At 43.4% G+C, this 22,014-nt stretch overlaps 1 protein-coding gene across 2 annotated transcripts in view; it reads left to right on the forward strand.

The window, feature by feature from the left end:
* The window catches only part of UBR4 (ubiquitin protein ligase E3 component n-recognin 4), a 77,768-nt gene that overhangs the window by 40,591 nt on the left and 15,163 nt on the right, over nucleotides 1-22,014 (forward strand). For both annotated transcript variants that reach the window (XM_074924673.1, XM_074924674.1), the window contains 30 exons: nucleotides 394-490; nucleotides 753-860; nucleotides 1,336-1,452; nucleotides 2,620-2,829; nucleotides 3,567-3,716; nucleotides 4,425-4,652; nucleotides 4,768-4,846; nucleotides 5,306-5,548; nucleotides 6,481-6,649; nucleotides 7,248-7,392; nucleotides 8,133-8,218; nucleotides 8,739-8,826; nucleotides 8,962-9,155; nucleotides 10,203-10,442; nucleotides 11,592-11,730; nucleotides 12,272-12,397; nucleotides 12,552-12,680; nucleotides 13,126-13,469; nucleotides 13,706-13,796; nucleotides 14,167-14,251; nucleotides 14,651-14,778; nucleotides 15,485-15,614; nucleotides 16,101-16,258; nucleotides 16,737-16,846; nucleotides 17,381-17,522; nucleotides 18,272-18,353; nucleotides 19,342-19,515; nucleotides 19,950-20,071; nucleotides 20,479-20,676; nucleotides 20,803-20,883. In XM_074924673.1, the coding sequence (XP_074780774.1) occupies nucleotides 394-490; nucleotides 753-860; nucleotides 1,336-1,452; nucleotides 2,620-2,829; nucleotides 3,567-3,716; nucleotides 4,425-4,652; nucleotides 4,768-4,846; nucleotides 5,306-5,548; nucleotides 6,481-6,649; nucleotides 7,248-7,392; nucleotides 8,133-8,218; nucleotides 8,739-8,826; nucleotides 8,962-9,155; nucleotides 10,203-10,442; nucleotides 11,592-11,730; nucleotides 12,272-12,397; nucleotides 12,552-12,680; nucleotides 13,126-13,469; nucleotides 13,706-13,796; nucleotides 14,167-14,251; nucleotides 14,651-14,778; nucleotides 15,485-15,614; nucleotides 16,101-16,258; nucleotides 16,737-16,846; nucleotides 17,381-17,522; nucleotides 18,272-18,353; nucleotides 19,342-19,515; nucleotides 19,950-20,071; nucleotides 20,479-20,676; nucleotides 20,803-20,883 (4,393 nt within the window). The remainder of the gene's footprint in view (nucleotides 1-393; nucleotides 491-752; nucleotides 861-1,335; nucleotides 1,453-2,619; nucleotides 2,830-3,566; nucleotides 3,717-4,424; nucleotides 4,653-4,767; nucleotides 4,847-5,305; nucleotides 5,549-6,480; nucleotides 6,650-7,247; nucleotides 7,393-8,132; nucleotides 8,219-8,738; nucleotides 8,827-8,961; nucleotides 9,156-10,202; nucleotides 10,443-11,591; nucleotides 11,731-12,271; nucleotides 12,398-12,551; nucleotides 12,681-13,125; nucleotides 13,470-13,705; nucleotides 13,797-14,166; nucleotides 14,252-14,650; nucleotides 14,779-15,484; nucleotides 15,615-16,100; nucleotides 16,259-16,736; nucleotides 16,847-17,380; nucleotides 17,523-18,271; nucleotides 18,354-19,341; nucleotides 19,516-19,949; nucleotides 20,072-20,478; nucleotides 20,677-20,802; nucleotides 20,884-22,014) is intronic.

Genomic DNA, 22,014 nt, shown 5'->3' on the forward strand with positions numbered 1-22,014 from the left:
AGTATGTGCAGGAGTGCAAAGCGCTTTGGGAAAGATCTGCAGTTTTTCATTCTGTGGGAATGGATGCTCAGTATTTTTACAGTGTGGTTTGGAACTGATTTGTAGTATCTGTTTCTAGACAGTTAGATTCTGCAGGTGGTCATGGTAGGCAGTGTAGTTCTGAAGTGAATAGCCTCGTGCATTGTCAGAGTTGCTCTGCATCTTTGACATGGCTTGACTGAAGTCTGAGGGAGGCCACTCCTGTCTGCCTGGATTTCATGACCTTAAGATTTCCTCACGCTCTGGACTTCCGTGGTCAATTGCAGTGCTCTGTTGGTGATCCTGCTGTGACTGATATTTCTTGTGATGTGTCTGAAGTGCTTTGTGTCTGATTCCTGGCTTCTGACTTCCCAGGCTGCACATGGTCCGACTGATGTTGCTGGAGAGGCTGCTGCAAAACTTACCTCAGCTGAGGAACGTTGGAGGAGTCCGGGCCATTCCTTACATGCAGGTGAGTGAGGAGGGCTCAGGAGTTAAACCCTAATCAAACAGTTAATCACTGCTACTACTGCTGGGTTTCCACTGGCACATGCTTTTCCCTTTCTTTTTCTTTATACTGCGTGTTCATATTAGGCTGTGACAGGGCAGGCAGAATTTGGGAAAGAACATAGATTAATCCAGATAAAACGTGCCATGTTTTGTGAAAGATAATATGTATTTATCTTGAAAACATGGAATCTGCCTTCTGTTAATTCTCTGACTTCTATTCCCAGGTTATTCTGATGCTCACAACAGACCTAGATGGAGATGATGAGAAAGATAAGGGAGCTTTAGATAACCTTCTGTCCCAACTGATTGCAGAACTGTGCATGGACAAAAAGGTAAACTGTAGTATGCACGCACACTCCCGATTTGCTCCTCTTGGATGGGGTTTCTTTCCCTGGAGGAATTAGATGCATGGGAGTAATAGAAACACGCCGCTGTATGGATGTGCTCAGGCAGTTTATTTCTCTTGGCTTGCTTCACATAAGGTAGAAAATGACATGAGTGTAACTCTCACTGTTTTATGGTTCGGGCATCCACAAGTAAGCGTGAAAATTTGTTTCACTTGAATTCAACTCTTAGAACAGACACGATCAGTAATGCATAATTGACATATATAGATTTTCATTTGTGTAATACTGTTCTCTGGCATCCAGGCCACTGTCTACCCTTACACTGAGGAATTTGTGCTGCTTTTTTAGTATTACTGCTTGAGCTTAAATTAGAAATGCTTCATGAGGATCAGAGCACCGAAATGTAGGTGCTCAGGACATTGTGCTCAGCTGTGTAAGTAAGCAAGCTCTCTCCTTGCAGGATGTGTCCAAGAAAAATGAACGCTCTCCTGTGAATGAAGTGCACTTGGTGGTAATGAGGCTGCTTAGTGTGTTCATGTCCAGAACTAAGTCAGGATCCAAGTCTTCCATTTGTGAGGTACATTCTTCAAATTGCTTTGTCAGGGGGATGATGTGGCCAGGGGGTTTTGTTCATCAAAGGTGGTCTGAAAGCTGCTAACTGAAATAGCTGGTCTCAAACTGAAAAACAGTTAAAAGTGCTTCGGAAAATTTTGAGGAGTCTGGAATGCTGCTTGAATCTTGTGAAAAAAGATCTTTGCTGAGACTCAGAATGGAGGAAACCGACTTGTAAAGACAACTGGATTCACTTGTTTTGTGCATGGTTTTTGACTGAGCTAAGGGCAGCACATTAATGATGTTATTTAAAACGGTCTAGCAGATTTTTTCCTTGCATCTGAGGGTGCTGAAGGGGTTAAAGAGGATTTGTAATGTGATTATTGGAAAGCAATATGCTGCTGTGTCAACGTAAAAGTCGCTAAGAGGATTCCTTAGATATTTGTTGCTAAAAGGTACAGTAATAAGGCATAAAAAGCAGTATGTGTGGTGGGAAGGAGATTAATAAAAAAGCATAGAGGTTAAAAAATTTAGTCTGAACTGCATCAAATTTTAATGAGCTTATGAGCTGTGGGGTTTGTTTGGATTTACAGGGATGCTTTAATAGTTTTATTTACAGTAGCTTTTTCTCCAGCCTTTGTTATTTACTTGAGCTTCCCACAGAAATCAAAGCTCATCGTCTTGCAGAATGCAGGTGGAGCAATACCTGGGTGGAGCAGAGCCTCTGAGCAGCATCTGCAACAGGGACTCTTTCTCTACCAGAATTCATGCCCAGCTGGCCAAATCCCAGATAAACAAATAGAAATCCCAACTTTTTTTTTTAAAAAAAGGGGGGGAGGGGAGGGGGGAGAAGGAAAAAAAAGCCCTAGTCGTCTAATCCATAGCAGAGTGGCCTCTGGCACATGTGTCGAGGGGAGATTAGACTTAAGAGGAGATTTTATTTGTTTTCCTTTACTAAGCGCTTGTTCAAAAGAGTCTCTGTAAATATTTGAGTTGCTTTTCATAAACACAAAAAAACAAAAACCCCAACCTCAAAGAAACCCCAAACTTAAAAGCTGCCTGTAAAGTTTCGTCAAAACCTGCTCTCTTATCCATACTGTCAGCAACTGCTGCCTGATTCTCACAGCTTCCTCTGCTCTTCTGACACAGTGGTTCTCAGGTGCTTTAGTAATCCATCTCCTCTTGGTTTCAGTCTTCCTCCCTCATCTCTAGTGCCACTGCTGCCGCACTGTTGAGCTCTGGTGCTGTTGACTACTGTCTACATGTGCTGAAGTCTTTGCTGGAGTACTGGAAAAGCCAGCAGAATGACGAGGAGCCTGTAGCCACCAGCCAGCTCCTGAAACCTCACACTACTTCTTCTCCACCTGACATGAGCCCTTTTTTCCTCCGCCAGTATGTGAAGGTGAGTCCTACCCTGTGCTGTTAGCTTTGAGTGACCTGCAGTAAAAGACTGCTGCACAGAAGCAAGTAAATATCCTTGCAGGACTGGTTTTCCCTTAGTAGTGCAATTAAAATCTGTTCCCTTAGCATGTAGTTACAACTAGGATTGCTCTGAGTTCTCTCGGAGCAGCGCAGCTCGCTATATCCATCGATGCACTCCTGAACCAGGCAGTTCTCTGAAGCTGCTGTCACTGTTTCTGGTTGAAGTGTTAATCTTCCTGAAGGGAAGCTGCTCCATCGCGTGACTCCTTTTGCTTGGCAGGCAGAATTTCTGAGCCACCACTACACTTCCTGTGGCAAGGGAGCCTAGCAGTTGAGGGGGATTTCCACACTAAATCCTAAACTTGTTTGACCACCCTGGTGCCTTTATGCTAAGATGCTGCTGGGGCAGATATGTGTACAGGTGCAGTGAAAAAAGCCTAGTTAAAAGTTAAGAATGTCTCCTGAGTTGAAAGCTCATATGTTAAAATGCCTGATTACTGCAGACTAGCTTGCTGCATCCTAACAGTTGCCATCTAGTTCAATCCTTATGCAGGTTTGTTGGCTTGTTTCTATTTATCAGCTGGGAGAGTTTCTTCTGACTGCAAAGGTGCAGAAAAGCTTTGTTTTTAGAAAAACATGAATGCACCTTGTAGCTTGTTGTGACACTCCACTGGGAGCGTTCTGTGCCAGAGCCTCATTGATGGCTCTTGCTTTCAGGGTCATGCTGCAGATGTTTTTGAGGCCTACACGCAGCTCCTGACAGAGATGGTACTGCGCCTGCCCTACCAGATCAAGAAGATTGCAGACACGAACTCCCGCATCCCACCTCCCATCTTTGATCACTCCTGGTTCTACTTTCTGTCTGAGGTGAGAACGTGATACACCTATGGATTTTAACAAAACAACTCCAGTAACGTTACCTTTCATGGGAGAGATGAGCTTTAGCATAACTGATCTCAGATCCCTCTCTGATTTTTAATCCCCCTTGAAAGAAGTTGAACTGTTGGCTTTTATTCCTGTTGAACAGGAATCTGTAGGAAAGAATACATGAAAAATAAGATTGCCATTATTTCCTGTAACTCAATGTTTTGCTGCCAGAAAACTCAAATAGAAAACCTTCTCTGAGATGGTACAGTGTAACATCACGCTCAGCTGTTGGTATTGAACTTACTCCTTGAAAAAGAAATCAGTAAGATATCTAGAGTATATCTTTTCAGTTCCTTTGGTTGTACAGCTTCCTACTTGAGATAACAAATTATCTTATGTTTGCACAAGTGTGGGCTAGGATTTCTTCATCAGGCTTGACTAGCTTTTTGTTTGAGGTCACAGATGGCAAAGAATGGTTTTCAGAAGCTGTTTCACAGTTGCACAGCTTGGGATGCTGTGGTGTTGCTGTGCCCTGTTCCTTTTGCCTGTGACTGACTTTTACGAGCAATTTTACCTTAAAGCTGACAGATTCAGGAAAGCATCTTCTATGTCTCTTCTTTTTGTAAGAAAACATATTGTATTTTTGTTGGCACAAGTTGCCTGCTGGTGAGTTCACAGTGCTGATATTGTAGGCTTTTCTTTATCTAGTACCTGATGATCCAGCAGACTCCATTCGTGCGCCGCCAAGTCCGCAAGCTTTTGCTCTTTATCTGTGGATCAAAGGATAAATACCGCCAGCTCAGAGACCTTCACACGCTGGACTCTCATGTTCGTGGAATCAAAAAGCTCCTGGAAGAGCAAGGCATTTTCCTTCGTGCCAGTGTGGTCACCGCGAGTTCAGGCTCTGCCCTGCAGTATGATACGTTGATCAGCTTGGTAAGGAAAAGTGTGCTGCTGCTGCGCTAGGAAGAAGTGTGTGTTGCATTTATGTAAGATGTCAGTAATAGAAATACTGACATGGTGTTTAATCCTGTCCCATTGTGCCTTTCAGATGGAACATTTAAAGGCTTGTGCAGAGATTGCCACACAGCGAACAGTAAACTGGCAGAAATTCTGCATTAAAGATGACTGTGAGTTCTTTCTCTGGGAGTATTTGAGGGAGCAGAGGGGACGTGTTACATGATTTGAATCAAGACTTCTCAGATGGGAAGCTCAGCACAGAAGAAGGGGGGACACAGCTGAGAGTTTTGAGTAGGACTGAACTGTTTCCAGTACTAATCATCAGAGTGCTCTAATTGCATCTGTTCCTTAGCTGAAGAGTGGTGTAACAGATAATTTACAAGAATAGGAGAGCCGTGTTCTCTCGCTTGCACTGCCATTGTTCCAGTGTGTAATTTGGGATGAAACACTTCACCTTGCTGTACCCAAATGTTACACTTCTGTAGTGTACAGAGAACAGTACAGGAGGGTTCTGTGAGTTTGTGAGGATGGTCCTTGTCATATTCAAAGGGGTTTTTTGTTTTAGGTTGGAGTTACTTTGCTTGGTTTTTTTAATTCAGGCTTCAAAGATTTTCTTCTTTTCTCTGCAGCAGTTCTCTACTTCCTCCTTCAAGTCAGCTTCCTGGTAGATGAAGGAGTGTCACCAGTTCTCCTGCAGCTGCTGTCTTGTGCTCTGTGTGGCAGTAAAGTGCTATCTGTAGCTTCATCCTCCGGATCATCAAGCACCTCTTCCACCTCTGCTCCTGCAGCATCAGGCTCTGGGCAGCCAGCGACACAGAGCAAATCCTCCACTAAAAAGAGCAAGAAAGAAGAAAAGGAAAAGGAGCGAGAGGGTGAGCTGCAGCTATGCCCTGTTCTGTGGTGGTTTTAGGGATGAAGTCTGCTCCTCTCAGCCTTTCTTGTTCTCTTTAGAGAGAACTGTTTGTTTCTCATTGTGATAAATCCCACTGTTATGAAGGGGTCATGGGTCGTGGCAAGGGCACTTGCAGACCACAGCAGCAATTAGGAGAGAAGAGCAGTTCTACCATATGTAGATTGGGAACAGGCAAAGATGAAGCAGTATGCCTTAAGTGTTGGGGTTGAAAGTAAGTGCTGAGTATATCCCAAAGTGAGATATCTCAAACCCACTGTGAGTATTTATTAACCTGAGTGGGCTTTAAGTTGTCTAATGGAAGTTACCTAGGCTAGTGATGAAGTAGCTGCCACCTAACTTGGCTATCCTGGGTTGTTGGAGGTTGAAATGCTCCTGGGGATTAAAACAGGTACAGGAGATGCACACCCAGTTAGCTCTGCTCTTCAGTGATTATGTTCAGACTTGTTTCCTCTGTCTGACTCCTAAGCTCTGTTGGAGACAGGGCTGCTGCTTAATGGATACCCGAAGTCCTGGGAAAGTAATTAAGCTTTCCTATAAAAGTCATGGGCATAAATTCTCTCTTGGCTTTTCTTCAAGGAACCATTTTGCCTTTCTCTATCAGATGTTTCTCTGTGAATCTTTTCACTGCCCCATGTTGATCCTTCTCTTTTTATCAGGACGTGTAGCACATTTCTCATGTCCTCAGTGGCAAGTTTTCCAGCAGTTTTCTTCTGTGTTAGTCAGGAATACTAGGTTATATTTTTGGAAAAAGGAAGGAACGTTAAACTTGCCTGTAACACAGTAATTTGTCCCTATTATCCTCACTCTGTGATCTGTTAAATAGGGAGCTAGCCTACCTGTGAGGTATTCCATTCACCTACTTTAAGTCTGTCTGTCTTGTGCCACCCCTAGGCGACAGTTCGGGCAGTCAGGAAGATCAGCTCTGTACAGCTCTGGTGAACCAGCTGAACAAGTTTGCTGACAAGGAGACCCTCATTCAGTTCCTGCGCTGCTTCTTGCTGGAGTCCAACTCCTCCTCCGTGAGATGGCAGGCCCACTGCCTCGCGCTCCACATCTACAGGTGAGCTGGGAGAGGGAGCCTCTGAGCCAGCTCCTCTTGGCCAGTCTCAGCTCAGTTGTGGAGAGCTCTCTCCTTGTGTGTTAATGCTCCAGCCTCTGTCCCGAGGGGTGCTGATGATTGCATCCCCTTGAGTGGCTCACATCATTTTGCAGTTATTGGGGCTGGAGGTAGAAGTTGTGACTTACTTATTACTGAGCAGCTTATCATCTGCAAGAAGCATTTTATTTCTGTCTGCAGAATCTGGCTCCTGACAGCTACAGGAGTAGGTGTTTGTGGGCAAGTGCATTTCTGAGGCAGATGCAGGCTCATACAGTTAAAAATTGGGGGTTATGTAGGGAAAGGCACACTTCAGAGTGCTGAACTCCTTCAGAACTCTATTCAGTTGTTGCAGGACAGCTGCTTTTGTTTCAGAGAGTGCTAGAAAACAGCTGGTGGCAAGAAGTGATGAGATTTAACTGTCAACTCTGATGTATTGCAAGATCATGGTTTCCAAGTCTGGTGAACTGCAGCATGTATTTTCATTTAGAATAAGATTGTGTGCCATGCAGTCGATGCAGCTATCTTCACAGGCCTAATTGATATGCAATCCATTCAACAGGAACTCTAACAAGTCTCAGCAGGAATTACTGTTGGATCTCATGTGGTCAATCTGGCCAGAACTTCCAGCCTATGGAAGAAAAGCTGCCCAGTTTGTAGATCTCCTGGGATACTTCTCTCTGAAAACACAGCAGACTGAGAAAAAGGTACTGTGTCATTCTGCAAAGGAGGAGACCCAAATCCCAGGTCCTGCTGCTTTAGTGTGAATTATGTTAGTGCTTGTTTATGGTACAGCTGGGACAGATTTTCTGTCAAAAGTGCTTCTGCTGGAAATTTTTTTTTGTTCCTAAAATTAGAATGTTAAAAAAGGCAGGGTCCTTAAAAAATTGGAGAGTGTGGATTTTTTTTGTTTTATTGTTTTGGGGGGTTTGGTGGGGTTCTTTTTGGGGGGAAGATATTTTTTGGTTGGGGTTTTTTTATTATTTAGAAGAAAACTTCTTTCCCACAGGAAGCCTTTGTGGGAAAATACATTTATCTGCTAGCTCTAAATTAGACATTTTTGATATTTCAGCTCCTAGAAATCTTTTGTAACCACGACTTTTGAACAAAGGAAGTGGTAGGATTTCTTAGGGGACCAGTGAGCTTGAGAACAAATCATTTAGACACACTGATATTTGCATGTGTGTGTTTAAAGAGCTGGGAATGCCTTATGAATCTTAGCAGGCATTTGCAGTGATTGGCTGACAAATAGCACTGTTATTGTGGTGAAGGTCTAATTTTAGGATCTGTAACATTCCTGGGTAATGATTTGACCACATAAATTCCTGTGAGCATAGTACATGCATCTTCTGGGGGATGTGGAGTGTCCCAAGATGAGAAATCTTTATGTTTTTGTAGCAATAATAAACAGTGTTGAGAAGACAGTATTTTCTTAATTGTGTTTCAGTTGAAGGAATACTCCCAAAAGGCTGTGGAGATCCTTCGGACTCAAAACCACATTCTTACCAACCACCCTAACTCCAACATTTACAAGTGAGTTACATCTGACTTTGATCCACTTCACTAAAGAGCTTTTCAGCAGCTGAGCTGCGATCCACAGGGGAATACACAATTCTTCTAGTAAAATTGTGGTGGAGGAGGGACCCCTACTGAGATTGCACGCTTGCTGCAACTGGTCTTGGGAGAATAGCAGATTCCTTTCTGCCATCTGAAAAATGTGACGTTCTGTGGTGCTGTCAGCAGTAGTTTGGCTTTAGCTTTTTTGCATTCATTTGTTCAGTAAACATTACAGAATACTAGGACCAACTGGAGAATACAGACTTGCAGAATTAAGTGTTGTGGTCTTAGTCATAGTGTGGCAGTTAATAATTACACTAAAACACTACCTAGTGAAAAATGGTAATTTTCAATGTGCTGTAAATTGTAATGCTTCTGTAACTAAATCTGGGATTGGGGACTACAGGTAAACTAAACCTATTCTGATTGAATGGCTTGTGTTTAAAACACAGTGAATGCCAAATTAGATAGGTCGGTGTTCTTCCCCTCATTCCAGCACGCTGTCTGGTCTGGTGGAGTTTGATGGCTATTACCTGGAGAGCGATCCTTGCCTTGTCTGCAACAACCCAGAGGTGCCCTTCTGTGTAAGTAACTGCTGTTCTTAAACCCTTTCCAGTTATAGGGATCCCAAGCGTTTACAGCAGTGTGATTTGCTGTGTTTCTGAGTTTTTTGGGAGGTCATCGTACAGGCAGCATGTCCTGGTTTTTTGTCTTCTCAGTACATCAAGCTTTCCTCCATTAAAGTGGACACACGGTATACTACCACCCAGCAAGTGGTGAAACTAATCGGCAGCCACACCATCAGCAAAGTGACAGTGAAGATAGGAGACTTGAAACGAACCAAAATGGTCCGAACCATCAACCTTTATTACAACAACAGGACAGTGCAAGCCATAGTGGAGCTGAAGAACAAGTACGTTCATCCATGGTTTTTGTGTGCCAGTCTCTGCATTTGATGTTACTATTTCTACCAAGGTGCCTGGCTTCTTGTTTTAGCTAACGTTCCTTCTTGGACTATTACTCATCACTGTCAGCCCAATTGGGTGGAATTGTTCTGAATCTTCTCCAGTAAATTGTTGAACAAAAGATCTAAATTTCACCTAGAGCTTGAAATATGCCTGTAAAATTTCTGTATGCAAACTTTGTACAGGCTCAGGTTTAAGCACCTAACTTAATTGTGTGGAAATCAGTATTAATACCAAGAGCACCTCATGGAGAGTTTGACTCAGAAAGGGATTTAGACCTTGCAGCATGTCCAGAAATGCAGAAGGCATTAACATTACTTGTTTGAAGCCATATAGTAGAATTAAAATTAAAGTTGGATCGCCTAACTCTCGGCTGCTGCTTTACCTATGAAAAATTGCTCGTTTTCAATACATTGCTCAGGCTGGAGCCAGTTCTGCTTATATGCTTTCCCTTCTTACTTCTTGAGATGTTCTCACTAGTATCAGATCTCTTTGGCTTAGGGATTAATCTGTGCCTGCCGCTTATTGCTTATTTGAAGTCTTAATCCTCTGTGACATCACAAGTGGCTGCTGTGGAGAGGATTATGATGTCACAAAGCAAGGATTCTGACTTCAGGTTGAGAATAAGCAGTGGGAGCAGATGAGATCTTTAGAAATAAATATCCTGTTTTCATGCAAATGTCCTTACTAATAAAAAAATGGAGGTGAAAATCCCTAGAAAATGTCTGTAGAATTAAAGTTTTTCCATGAGGCATCAACAGCTCTTTAATCCTAAACAGTCTCTCTCTATGAAGAGGATAAAGGCTTAAAATGTATTTCTGGCTACATATCATGTCAATGCAGAAGCTAAGGAAACGGATCCTGGAACTGCTCTCCATTCATCCAATTTAAAGTAGATTTGGAGCCGAGACGGTTGTGTTTGGCTTCTCTTCATACGTGGGCAGGGAGGGTACTTCCCCACTGAAAAACAATGCTGCTTGCTTTTCTTTTTCCAGGCCGGCTCGTTGGCACAAAGCTAAAAAAGTCCAGCTGACCCCAGGCCAGGCAGAGGTGAAGATTGATTTGCCGCTGCCCATTGTGGCTTCGAACCTGATGATTGAATTTGCAGATTTCTATGAGAATTACCAGGCTTCCACGGAGACCCTGCAGTGCCCCCGGTGTAGCGCGTCCGTCCCAGCCAACCCAGGGGTGTGTGGGAACTGTGGTGAAAACGTGTACCAGTGCCACAAGTGCAGGTATGGCATCCTCGTGCCTCCCCACAGAGCCAGCGCTGGGGGTTTATGGAGCCCTTGTGCTGTTGCCTGTCTGTGATGTTCAACAAAATTCCCTGCTAGTTAAATACATGATTCTGGTTAATACAACCGCACAATCAAATTAGTCGAGAAGTATAAAACAGGCTTACAGGGATTTAATGTTAATGCAGGCTAACAAAGGAAACCTGATACGACAATACTGAAAGAACACAGAAGTTTCAGATCAAGCCCGCTGAAGTTTAAACAGGAAAATTCTCAGGAGGAGGTTGTTTTTGGCCTGCCTGTTCAAGGGCATGAGGCTGGAGTTCAATTATAGGATTGCAGGGGGGTTTCCCCACAGAATCCCTTGCTTTAGCGTGCTGGACGGACAGTGCTGGCTTGTCTATTCAGAGCTTTTGTTGTGCTCTCCTCATTCAGAGCAGGGCTCAGGGCATAATTTACTGTGCACTATTCAGGCTTTCACTACAGCATTATAAATCCTTCTCTTCTTTGAGTTTTGTTTCCTTATCTGATACCTCTTCCTCCCTTATTGTTGTCCCGTATTCCGTTCTAATCCTCATGGGATTCAAGGTGTTTAGCAGATTTTCCAAAGATCAGACAATTCCTGCTATATTGAAAGGTTTCCCCATCCCTTCTTGAATTATGGAAGCTATAAATCAGTCCGTGTCATGCTACTGTAGTCTGCAACGGGATAATAAGTATGCTGTAGTTAGTCCCACTGCAACTGGGTGAAGAGTGAAAGCTATTGAAAGCCCAGACCTTACAAAACAAAATGGTTTCCTTTTATCTGTGTTCTTGTAAAGGGCACAGTGCCCTAGTCTGGCGTTCTGCTGGGAATTGCTGTAGTCAAAGTAGAATTGTGAGGAACAAATTCACATCTGTTTCTGCTTTTTCTGGGCCAGAATGCGGCACTGCTTCTGTAAGGATTTTTGTTGTTGTTGTTGCATGATTTGTGGGTTTTGATTCTCACATACCTCATGTATTTCACTTGGGGCTTCCCCAGGGCAATTTGGTAGGTTAAATGTTTTAAGGGCTGTCCTTCTACCTACTGAGTCCACAGCTTATTTCACTGCCTCAGTTACCTTGATAAAGCTTGGCTGCATTCTTGGACCTTTCTGGCTTGCCTTTCAGATCCATCAATTATGATGAGAAGGATCCCTTCCTTTGCAATGCCTGTGGGTTCTGTAAATATGCTCGCTTTGACTTCATGTTGTATGCCAAGCCTTGCTGTGCAGTGGATCCCATAGAAAATGAAGAGGATCGAAAGAAGGTGAGACTAATAGCAGATAAATTAATGAAATACTGTGTCCTCTGGCCAGGTCAGTGGCACAGGCACATCAGAGGTCCATCCCTCTTGGGAGTAACATGAAAAGCAGTGCTCCTTCAAGGCTCCTCACGGACTAATGCGTTCCTTATTTACTGTCTTGCTCCACCAAATAAGTAAGTCTTCAAAAGACCTAATTCAGTGCTTTACTTATAAACTGGCTATCAAGCACTGCATCTCTTTGCCTTGCTGTACATAGGGGTGAATTTGGGTTGTACTGTGTTTTTTACCATCCCATCTGAGGAGCCCTGCTGAAGACTGAAGAACCCATTGCACTATGTGGCCTGTCCCAGAGGATAAATGTGCTGAGCATAGTGTCAGCAGAGCAGTACTCCTGGCAGAAGCCAGGTGCAGGATCACTGTTTATTTTTTTGCTAGAGAAAGGCAAGAAGACAGACGACTTGAAGGTTGGTGGTTGCAGTTTTGTAGAATGAAAAAATTGTCTCTGAACATGAAATAAGAGTTTCCTTTTCTTTTTTATTCATAGGCAGTAACAAATATCAACACTCTCCTGGACAAGGCTGACAGAGTGTATCACCAACTAATGGGACACCGACCGCAGCTGGAAAACCTTCTGTGTAAAGTGAATGAGGCAGCTCCTGAAAAGCCACAGGTAACAAAGGGCAGATGCATCTTGCACAGAGCTCGAGGCTGCTGAGACACTGCCAAGAGCCTCTAAAGGTCCTGCCTCAGATGCTGCTCTGCAGCCATTATTTCTGTGTGTAGCCTCTGCATATGATTCCTTTTTGTTTTCCCCTCTGTTACAGGATGAATCTGGTAGTAGTGGAGGGATAAGTTCTACCTCAGCTAGTGTGAATAGATACATACTGCAGTTAGCCCAGGAGTATTGCGGTGACTGCAAGAACTCTTTCGATGAACTTTCCAAAATCATCCAGGTACGATGTGCTTTGATTTCAATTTGGGTCATGTGTTTCCTTCTGTTACCAGATACAGTACATATCAGAAATAGGAAGTAAGATATGGTCATTTGGCATTTAATGATGCCATTAACAATAGGTGATCAGCTGCATATTTTCAGGGAAGTAACAGAATAGTAATTTCTGAAAGCCATGGTTACAATTAATTCTACGGATTTGTCACATTTCCAGTGTTACTTTGCATGCGAAGTAGACAACAAGCCTTTAACAGAGCAGGTAACTGGAGTTAGGCTGATATTTCTAATGGATTTCCCAAGTCTGCCATTGACATGAAGGATTTAAAGTTTTGAGATACTTGGTTAAAAATGTTCCTCCATAGTGAAAATAACCTGTGAATGGGTTTGGTGATTATGTGCTGCCTCCCAGTTCCACAACTTTCATCTCTCTTTTTCTGTGTTTCCAGAAAGTGTTTGCCTCTCGAAAGGAACTCCTGGAATATGATCTCCAACAGAGGGAGGCAGCAACGAAGTCCTCACGAACCACTGTCCAACCCACGTTTACTGCCAGCCAGTATCGTGCCTTGTCTGTTCTGGGCTGTGGCCACACATCATCAACTAAATGCTATGGCTGTGCCTCGGCCGTCACTGAACACTGCATAACGTTGCTCCGGGCTTTGGCCACCAACTCTGCCATCAGGCATATCCTCGTGTCCCAGGGCCTTATCCGAGAGCTCTTTGACTACAACTTGCGCCGGGGTGCAGCCACTATGCGGGAGGAGGTCCGTCAGCTCATGTGCCTTCTGACAAGGTTAGTGTTCCAGTGAGTCAGTGTTCGCAGCCCTCTGACTTCCAGTGAACTCTGGAAAGCCACATGCTTGTAAATCAGAAAAGGAGTAGCTTTACAGGGGAGATATCTTACATCAGCAAACTGTAGGCTGTAACTGCTTGTGCAATTGTTACCAACTAAGCTGAAATCCCAGGAGCTTTTGTTATTTAGTGCGAGCGCAGCATAACACTGTTCTCTGTTTTTCCTACTGGGATTAGGGACAATCCAGAGGCCACACAACAAATGAATGACTTAATCATTGGGAAGGTTTCTGCAGCTCTGAAGGGACACTGGGCAAATCCAGACTTGGTGAGAGACTCCAGTGTTTTCTTATTTCTGTTTTCTGCCCCTCTGCAACTGCTGGTGTATTCGAATCGTTGCATCTTCTCTATTACCATGGTCTATTTGTAATACAGAAGGTGTTTGTGTCTTGATGGGAATTAAGATAAAGCACAAAATTATGTGATTAGGTATGTGCCCAAGTTTCCTCAGACAATTCTGCCTCTCTTGGCTGTTGATTGTAGCTCTCTCAGGTTGCCAGTCGTCCCAAATGGGCATGGGATTAAATTTACTTAGATCAGTGTGTTTTGAACCTGTGTTTTTTAAACATCAGAAGGTAAAAAAGGACTGCTGCATCACCAGGACTTCTTAAGCCTTTGAACATGTGTCTGTGTTACAGGCTAGCAGCCTCCAATATGAAATGTTGCTGCTAACAGATTCCATCTCCAAGGAGGACAGCTGCTGGGAGCTCCGACTACGGTGTGGTGAGTTCAGACAACAAGTGTGACAGCTTTACTTTAGAATGCTGTGCCCAGATTCAGGCACTATAGTAAAATTTTAAGGAAGGGAACTGATGCCGACTCAGCTCATGATTAGGGATAAAAATGGAATTAGGACCAGATAGCTTTTTTTGGGGTAGTGCATTTCTTGAAACAGGAGTGCTGAGAAATAGAAATATGGAGGTGTAGAGGGAAGGATGGCAAAGACTCTCTTGCTGTAATACAAAAGGATTGTTTGCCATCCATGGCTGCATGAAAATGTGATAGTTTTGCTTGAGGATATGAGGTCTTTCCTAACTCTAAACATTTAATATGCTGTATAGAGCTGGGGAGGTGTCCTCTCTGCAGATCTTAGTGGAATAAAACTTTGTGTCTGTCTTTCAGCTCTCAGCCTCTTTCTGATGGCAGTGAACATCAAGACTCCAGTGGTTGTTGAAAACATCACCCTCATGTGCCTGCGCATTCTTCAAAAGCTGATCAAGCCACCTGCTCCAACCAGCAAGAAAAACAAGGTACTGCCTTAGATGCTGAGCAAAGCATCTGCAAATTTGCTGATGAAAGTCTGGCACACTGATCTCAGTGATTAATAACTTTGTGAGGAAGCCAGGGCTTGCTTTTCCTGGTCATGGTTACTAGGAAAGCAGAAGTACTGTGACTCTTGTCTTTACAAACTGCAAATTACAGGTAACTGCTTTCCATTTTTACTGTTCTTTTGTGGCTTTGACCACTACTATTGAAAGCAGGACTTGGTTTTTTTTTTCCCGCTCAGATCTGAGGCATGGGGAAAGCGCTACTTCAAAGCTATGGCTTGGTTATTTTGGTGCTTTCAACAGCTTTGTAGAATCGTGTACTTTTAACTTGGATTTTTAAATGCAGAGCTACAATTCTGATAATTTATTGGTTGGCTGCTTCTTGATTGTAATTAAGGGTAACATTTGTGAGGGAGAAGGGATGTTTCTGCTTTCATCCAGCTATCTGGTAATAGCTATCTGGTTTGACAGATGGATGTCAGATGGGTATACTGATATTTCAGTAGTAACTGTAGTGAGGCATCTCTCTTAGTTCATCGTTAACAGAAACTATATAACCTGATGCTGTCCAAGAGCTGCATTTACCTATCCATGGAGCTGGTGCAACCAGTGATTCACCTGCAGGAGTTACTCTTAAGGGAAGAGGCTGCAGCTTTCTGAAGAATCATAGAGCTTTTTTGTTTATTAGGATGTGCCTGTGGATGCTCTCACCACGGTGAAGCCTTACAGCAATGAAATCCATGCACAAGCTCAGCTGTGGCTCAAGAGGGACCCCAAAGCATCCTATGAAGCTTGGAAAAAGTGCCTCCCTGCCAGAGGTAGTCCTGTGCTTTTAACTCTGTGCAATTTTGTGAAGGAACACAAGTTTAATAAGGAGTGTACTTCTGTAGAGCTGTGTTGGCTTCTGTCCCATGACATCTGATACCATCTTCACACGTAGCTGTGTAGTTCATAGAGATTGTAGCACTGGCTTTTCTAGGCTGTGTTGTTCAGACCCTAAGCAGAAAATGCACTGTGCCTGAAGATAATCAGGGGAATGTGAAAAATGAAACATGTTGCTTATTTAAAATGGTACCAAGCCGACTGAAAAGTTGATTGAATTCCCTGAGAGGCTATGGGATTTGCATCTGGCTTGAAAGTGAACATAGCTCCGTGCAGAAGTGAATATGGCAGCAGAAAGAAATGAGAAGCTACTCAGCTTCTCAGCTGCAGTTCGGAGAGTTCCAGTCTGAAGATAAAAATACAACGGCAGTTTGCAGTTGATAGCTGCCAACAGTTCTCTTGAGCTGTGTTCAATATTGCAGGTATAGATGCCAATGGGAAATCTCCCAGCAAAGCTGAACTTCACCAGCTCTACTTGTCAGAAAAATATGTCTGGAAATGGAAACAGTTCATGAGTCGCCGTGGAAAGAGAACTTGCCCTCTGGATCTCAAGCTGGGACACAACAATTGGCTGCGACAGGTAAACGTGGGTGAAGACTAGTGGGGTGCACTGGGCAGAGATTACAAGCAGTGATATTTGGGGAGAGTGTAACTGACTGTATCCAATCCCAAGTCAGGTTTGCAGCTTTGTTCCCTTAAAAATACTACACCTGAACGTTTATTCTGGAGTCTGCATGTTCTTAAACTCTGAACCTTTACCTGCCACAGTGTTCCTACCTGTCTACTTAGCTGCTTTTTGACCGCTGAATTTTCATAGGTCCTGGGCAGTTTTTCTTCTTGTGTATATGGATTAGTATGTCACCTACACGGTGCATTGTGTAAACATTTTGGTGGCAAGCAAAGTAGGCTTTCTCACAGAATCAAGTGTTCAGAAGAGCAAGGGAACACTGCCACCAGGTCACTAAACTGTCCTAGTGTACACTGTGCGTTTTTGTAAAAATACCACTGGTTTATCTGTGCATGTCAGATGATACTGTTTGTCAATGCTCTTGCCTTAGGTGCTGTTTACTCCTGCCACTCAAGCTGCGAGGCAGGCTGCGTGTACTATTGTGGAAGCCCTGGCTACCATCCCCAGCCGCAAACAGCAGGTCCTTGATCTCCTGACGAGGTATTTCTGTGTTGCCACACTTGGCAGCTCTGGGATTATTTTTCTTTAATTCCTGTGAGAATCTCTTCCTTCTTCCAACTTTTCTCACACCTCTCCCTTGCATACCTCTGGTTCACAGGTCTCTTTGGGATGGATTCTAAAACTTAATTAGCTTGGGATAGTATAGATTGAGAGAGACTTTTTTTTTTTTCCTGCCTGGCAATAAGCTATTGCAGCTCTGTACTTTTTCCAGGGGTAAGCAGGTGGTGTTCAGCTGTGTGGACATTTCCTCTGCCTCTTAGACAGCAAAATAATCAGGTGAACTCTCTTCCAACTCCTGTGACATAACTTAGCCCACTTGATGCTAGTAGCACATTTGGGGAGCTCTTTTTTGGAACAAAATACCACTTCAGCCATTGAGTAATGAATAACAAATACATTGTTGGCTGGGAGGATAGATTTGGGGAGGCTTTTTCTTTCTTTCCATGGTGTCCTTAAGCTGCGAATACCTCTAGTTCTGTGAAGTGGTTGTCAGTTTGTGTTTCTCTCCACTAGTTACCTGGATGAGCTGAGTGTTGCTGGCGAGTGTGCTGCTGAGTACCTGGCGCTGTATCAGAAACTCATCAAACCAGCCCACTGGAAGGTCTACCTGGCAGCCAGGGGAGTTCTGCCCTACATTGGCAGCCTCATCACTAAGGTATGGACATGTATGGAAGAGCTAGGGAGCAACAGGAAGCTTGTCTCTGACCTGCCAGTTTGGCTTTTTTGCTTTGAAATCTCCATCTCCTCTTCGTTCAGTGCTCTGTTGCTGACCCTTGCCAGGTTTAGGAAGTTCGCGCTACTGTGCTGTCATCTCTGAACAGTGCTTTGAACCCCAGCTGTAGCATTCCTCGGCGCAAACTGCCTGGTACACTTTCATTAACTATTCTGGGGGCAGCTATGCCAAGGGTATAAATATTGCTACACTGACTTGGCACCAGCTGGAAGCTGTCTTAGCTGCCAGCCTGGACTCCAAAAGCCCTTAACGACAAGGGAGGATTAGGTGTGCTACCATTCCCTGAGTGTGAGTGACAGCCTCTTGCAGAAGCACCATGTTTAAGTTGCAGTCTTCAGAGTGTGAGGTCTTACGAGTTTTCTGTGGTGATCCCTGCACTCCAAAGAGGCAGATGACACCCTCCGTGTCAATGGTGGCCTTGATGCCATCGCAGAGGGCCACCAGAGCAAAGCAGTGGTGATGGGTAGGCGTAGGGAGAAAATGAGGAGGATGTTTGGGGTAGTTTTTGTCCCCTCTCCCCATTCCCTCCCTGTTGCTGCACTGCAGTTTTGGTTTCTCTGTGGCTGGCTGTTTCTTCACCGTGTTCCTTTGCACTCTGTGGTAGACACTCGCCAGCTAGTCATTATTGGCATTGCAGTCCCTTGTCTAATAAGCTTGTCGATTATTTTCAGGAAATAGCTCGTTTACTTGCCTTGGAGGAAGCAACACTCAGCACTGATTTGCAGCAGGGATATGCCTTGAAGAGTCTCACAGGTATTTGGTGTCCTTGATGCAAGTTCTGTAGTAGGATTAGAGATGGGGTGATCATTGTTCTGTAACAACATGTAGCAGCATTTCAAAAAGATGTGATTTGGTGTTTTGCAGTCATCAGCACTGGACTTTTGCTATCAATTTAGCACTTAACCCCTAAATGGATTTTTCCTCTTTTTCAATGAATTTGAGTTTTTAGTTACTTGAACTGTGGTAACATGTTATCAGCAAACTTCATCATACCACTTCTCCATGTCATTGCATTTATTGTACAGTATAATTCCTGGGTCCATTGCAAACACTGCTGATTTATTCCTGCCGGTTGTTTCCTACCTACTTACTCTATGGTAGCTTTTCTTTTTTTGAATCATCTAGGGTATACTTTTGAAAAAACTTGTTGGAAATGGAAATACGTCATTAACTAGGTCATTTTTTTGTATCCTCTTCCATGTTCTTCAAAAATTAATGGACTAATTCATAAAGCCTGTCTTCTTGCAAGAAAAATCATGTTGATAAATGTGTCAGGAGAAAGAATCCAAGTGTTTACTGATTCTTTACTTTATTATAGAGTGACCAATCTGGTGATGTAAGTCACTAAGTCATGTACTGCACTTGCTGTCGTGTCATCAGAGCTAGCTTAAATATTAGACGGGGAGCAGTCATCTGCTTTTGAAATGTCTTGCAACGGAAAAATGTCCAAAAGCGCCAAATCTTGTATCAAGCCCTTAGAAAACTCCTTATACCCTTTCCTCATTCCCTCACCATGGTCCCATCTGGTATAACTTCCAAGGCAGCTCTCACAGGCTGGGGTTTTGCCTCCAACCATTCAGTTGATGGAAGTGAGCTTTAAACCCCAGACTGACAATGGGAGTTGTAACAAGCCATTTCATTGTGCTGCTTTTATGATACTGTGCCCTGCTTGCTGGCCACATGACATTTAGGTCTAACAAATCCAACTCTCTCACTTCCTGAATATGTCATTGCTTTATAGGTCTTCTCTCTTCCTTCGTGGAGGTGGAGTCCATCAAACGGCACTTCAAAAGCCGACTGGTGGGTACTGTCCTGAATGGTTACCTGTGTTTGAGGAAGTTAGTTGTACAGAGAACAAAGCTGATCGATGAAACCCAGGACATGCTGCTGGAGATGCTGGAGGATATGACAACAGGTAAAGCCACTTTGATTCCATAAATCCAGAGCTTGGGTCAACCAAGATGAAAAAGCAGATAGTTACGGCCTCACAAAGAACTTCTTCCTAAAAGATTACTGTAGTGAAGGGTATTTTTATGGCTTGGACCTTTCAGCATTTCCTTTTGGCACAGAAAAGGTAAATAACATTCCTGGAGTTGTCTCTTATTTTCCAGGAATTTAAACGTCCTCCTTTTTATGGGATTGCTTTACTGCAGCCCAAGCGTGCAAAGGGTTTTCCTAGTAAACATACAATAAATAGCCTTTCATCTTTTAAATAGTGGATATGCAAAAGAAGAGGGCACCAAAGTCTGGTGCTTTATTGCAGATGAATTTATTGTGTATGCTGAGTTAAAATGGAACCTGTAAAATTGACTCCTGTGTCTTTTTTTTAATACTTCCGTTTCTTGGCAGGCACAGAATCCGAAACCAAAGCATTTATGGCAGTGTGTATAGAGACTGCAAAACGCTACAGCCTCGATGACTACAGGACTCCAGTCTTCATCTTTGAGAGACTGTGCAGTATTATCTATCCTGTAAGTATAGATACAGCTGTAGCATCGATTAAAAAGTTAGACTTCTTAAATAGATGTATTTGCTTGCATTTGGAGAAAAACCCAATAGTGTCTACAATGATGATTTAATATTAGCTAGTGTAGAACTGGAGTAATACGATATCCCATCTTAGGGTTTCAGTATTCAAGTTCCCTGCTGTGGCATGCTCTGTGCAGAAAAGCAGAACCACCAGTGTTGTTTCATGCTGAGGAATTTGCTCACTAACGATACTAGAGATCCTCTAAATGCCACGTGTGGCAGTGTACCACAGGGTGCACCACGGACCACAGGACTGAAGGTTTAGGGACATCCTGTCACTTGCTACTGTAAAAATGTAGGAGTGGGAATGTGGTTAGAGGAAAACTTACTCTGTGCTGCTGTTCTTTAGGAAGAGAACGAAGTGACAGAGTTCTTTGTAACTCTGGAGAAAGATCCCCAGCAGGAAGACTTCTTACAGGGCAGAATGCCGGGAAATCCCTACAGCAGTAACGAGCCTGGCATTGGGCCACTCATGAGGGACATCAAGAACAAAATCTGTCAGGACTGTGACCTGGTAGCTCTGCTGGAGGATGACAGTGGAATGGAGGTGAGAGCGCACACGTGTGGATTTCTCATACAGGTGCATGGGGAGGCCATTTTTAGGCAGCTGGTGAGTGCTTGGAATGGTGATGCAGTGTCAGCTTGTCTTGACTTTTTATTTTCTCCCTTTCAGCTTTTGGTGAACAATAAGATTATCAGTTTGGATCTGCCTGTGGCTGAGGTCTACAAGAAGGTGTGGTGCCCCACTAATGAGGTGTGTGTTATCTTCATGTATGTTAACAGCACAAAGCACCTGTCCTTAATATTAAAAAAACAAAAAGAAAAAAAAAAATCACAAAGTCAAAATTTATTTTCTGGCATATAATTTCTTGGGTATAGTTGCTCAGCACCTTTTTGTGCTCTCTTTGGATAGACCGTTGCTCAATTCTGCAACATAAGTGATTTAAAAGCACATAATGCTGAGGTGAGCGTATTGAACTTACCCATGTAGCGTATCAGATACATGAACTGTCATCTTGAGTAACAAACTTTCTTACATTCCTTTGGGGAAATAGCTGAACTTTGTGTCACTGCCTTTCAGAGCACATTTCACACTCCATCTGCACGTGACAGTTTAATGTGTCTGTACAGACAAGGACACCAGATTGCTCCATCAATCTGCGCTTCAGAGGTGAACCCAAGTTATTTATGCAGAGCGAGCATCCAACATTTCTCCATATTACTTTGCACTTGTCCTCTTGTGCTTTTCATGTAGGGATCTCAAGAACTTGGTTTTCTTCTCCCAGTTTGCTCTTAGCAGTGTTGCCTGTTTTTCAGATGAAGAAATGGACCCAGTAGTCTTAAGGGACTAGTCCACTGTGTCCCTTAAGGGACTAGTCCACAGTAAGCTTGTTCCAGAGGTGGATGTGGTCCAGAACAAGCTCCTCCTTTTCTTGTAGCCACTACAATAAACTCCCACTGAGAAGGAATCCATCTCTAAGTCTTGCCCATTACAAATATGTTCTTTAGAGGCACTGCTAGTAGCACTTGGGATCATAAAAAAAAAAAAAAAAAAACACAACAAAAAACCCCGAACTGATCTGCCCAACATTTCTTGTTCGTTCCTCATTTACTCTTGGGTTGCAGTCACCCTTGACTGAGATCTTGGTTTCCTGAAGCTGCTTGCTATGCTTGTGGGGAAGAATTCAAACAGAACTCCTGTTTTCAGTGAATGGGGAATAAGGGAAATGATTCTTATCAAGCTTTATTTAAGTAAAAAAGAGCCTTCTGTGGTGCAAAATCAAGCCTAAAGCTAGGTGACAGTGATAATTTTTTAGGAAGGTCCCAACTTGGATAGGGAAGTGAGGTGCTGATCCTAATCTGTGAATTCTACTTTGAACTTTGA

The sequence above is a fragment of the Athene noctua genome, chromosome 22, assembly GCF_965140245.1.
Source record: "Athene noctua chromosome 22, bAthNoc1.hap1.1, whole genome shotgun sequence".
NCBI classification, from domain to species: domain Eukaryota; kingdom Metazoa; phylum Chordata; class Aves; order Strigiformes; family Strigidae; genus Athene; species Athene noctua.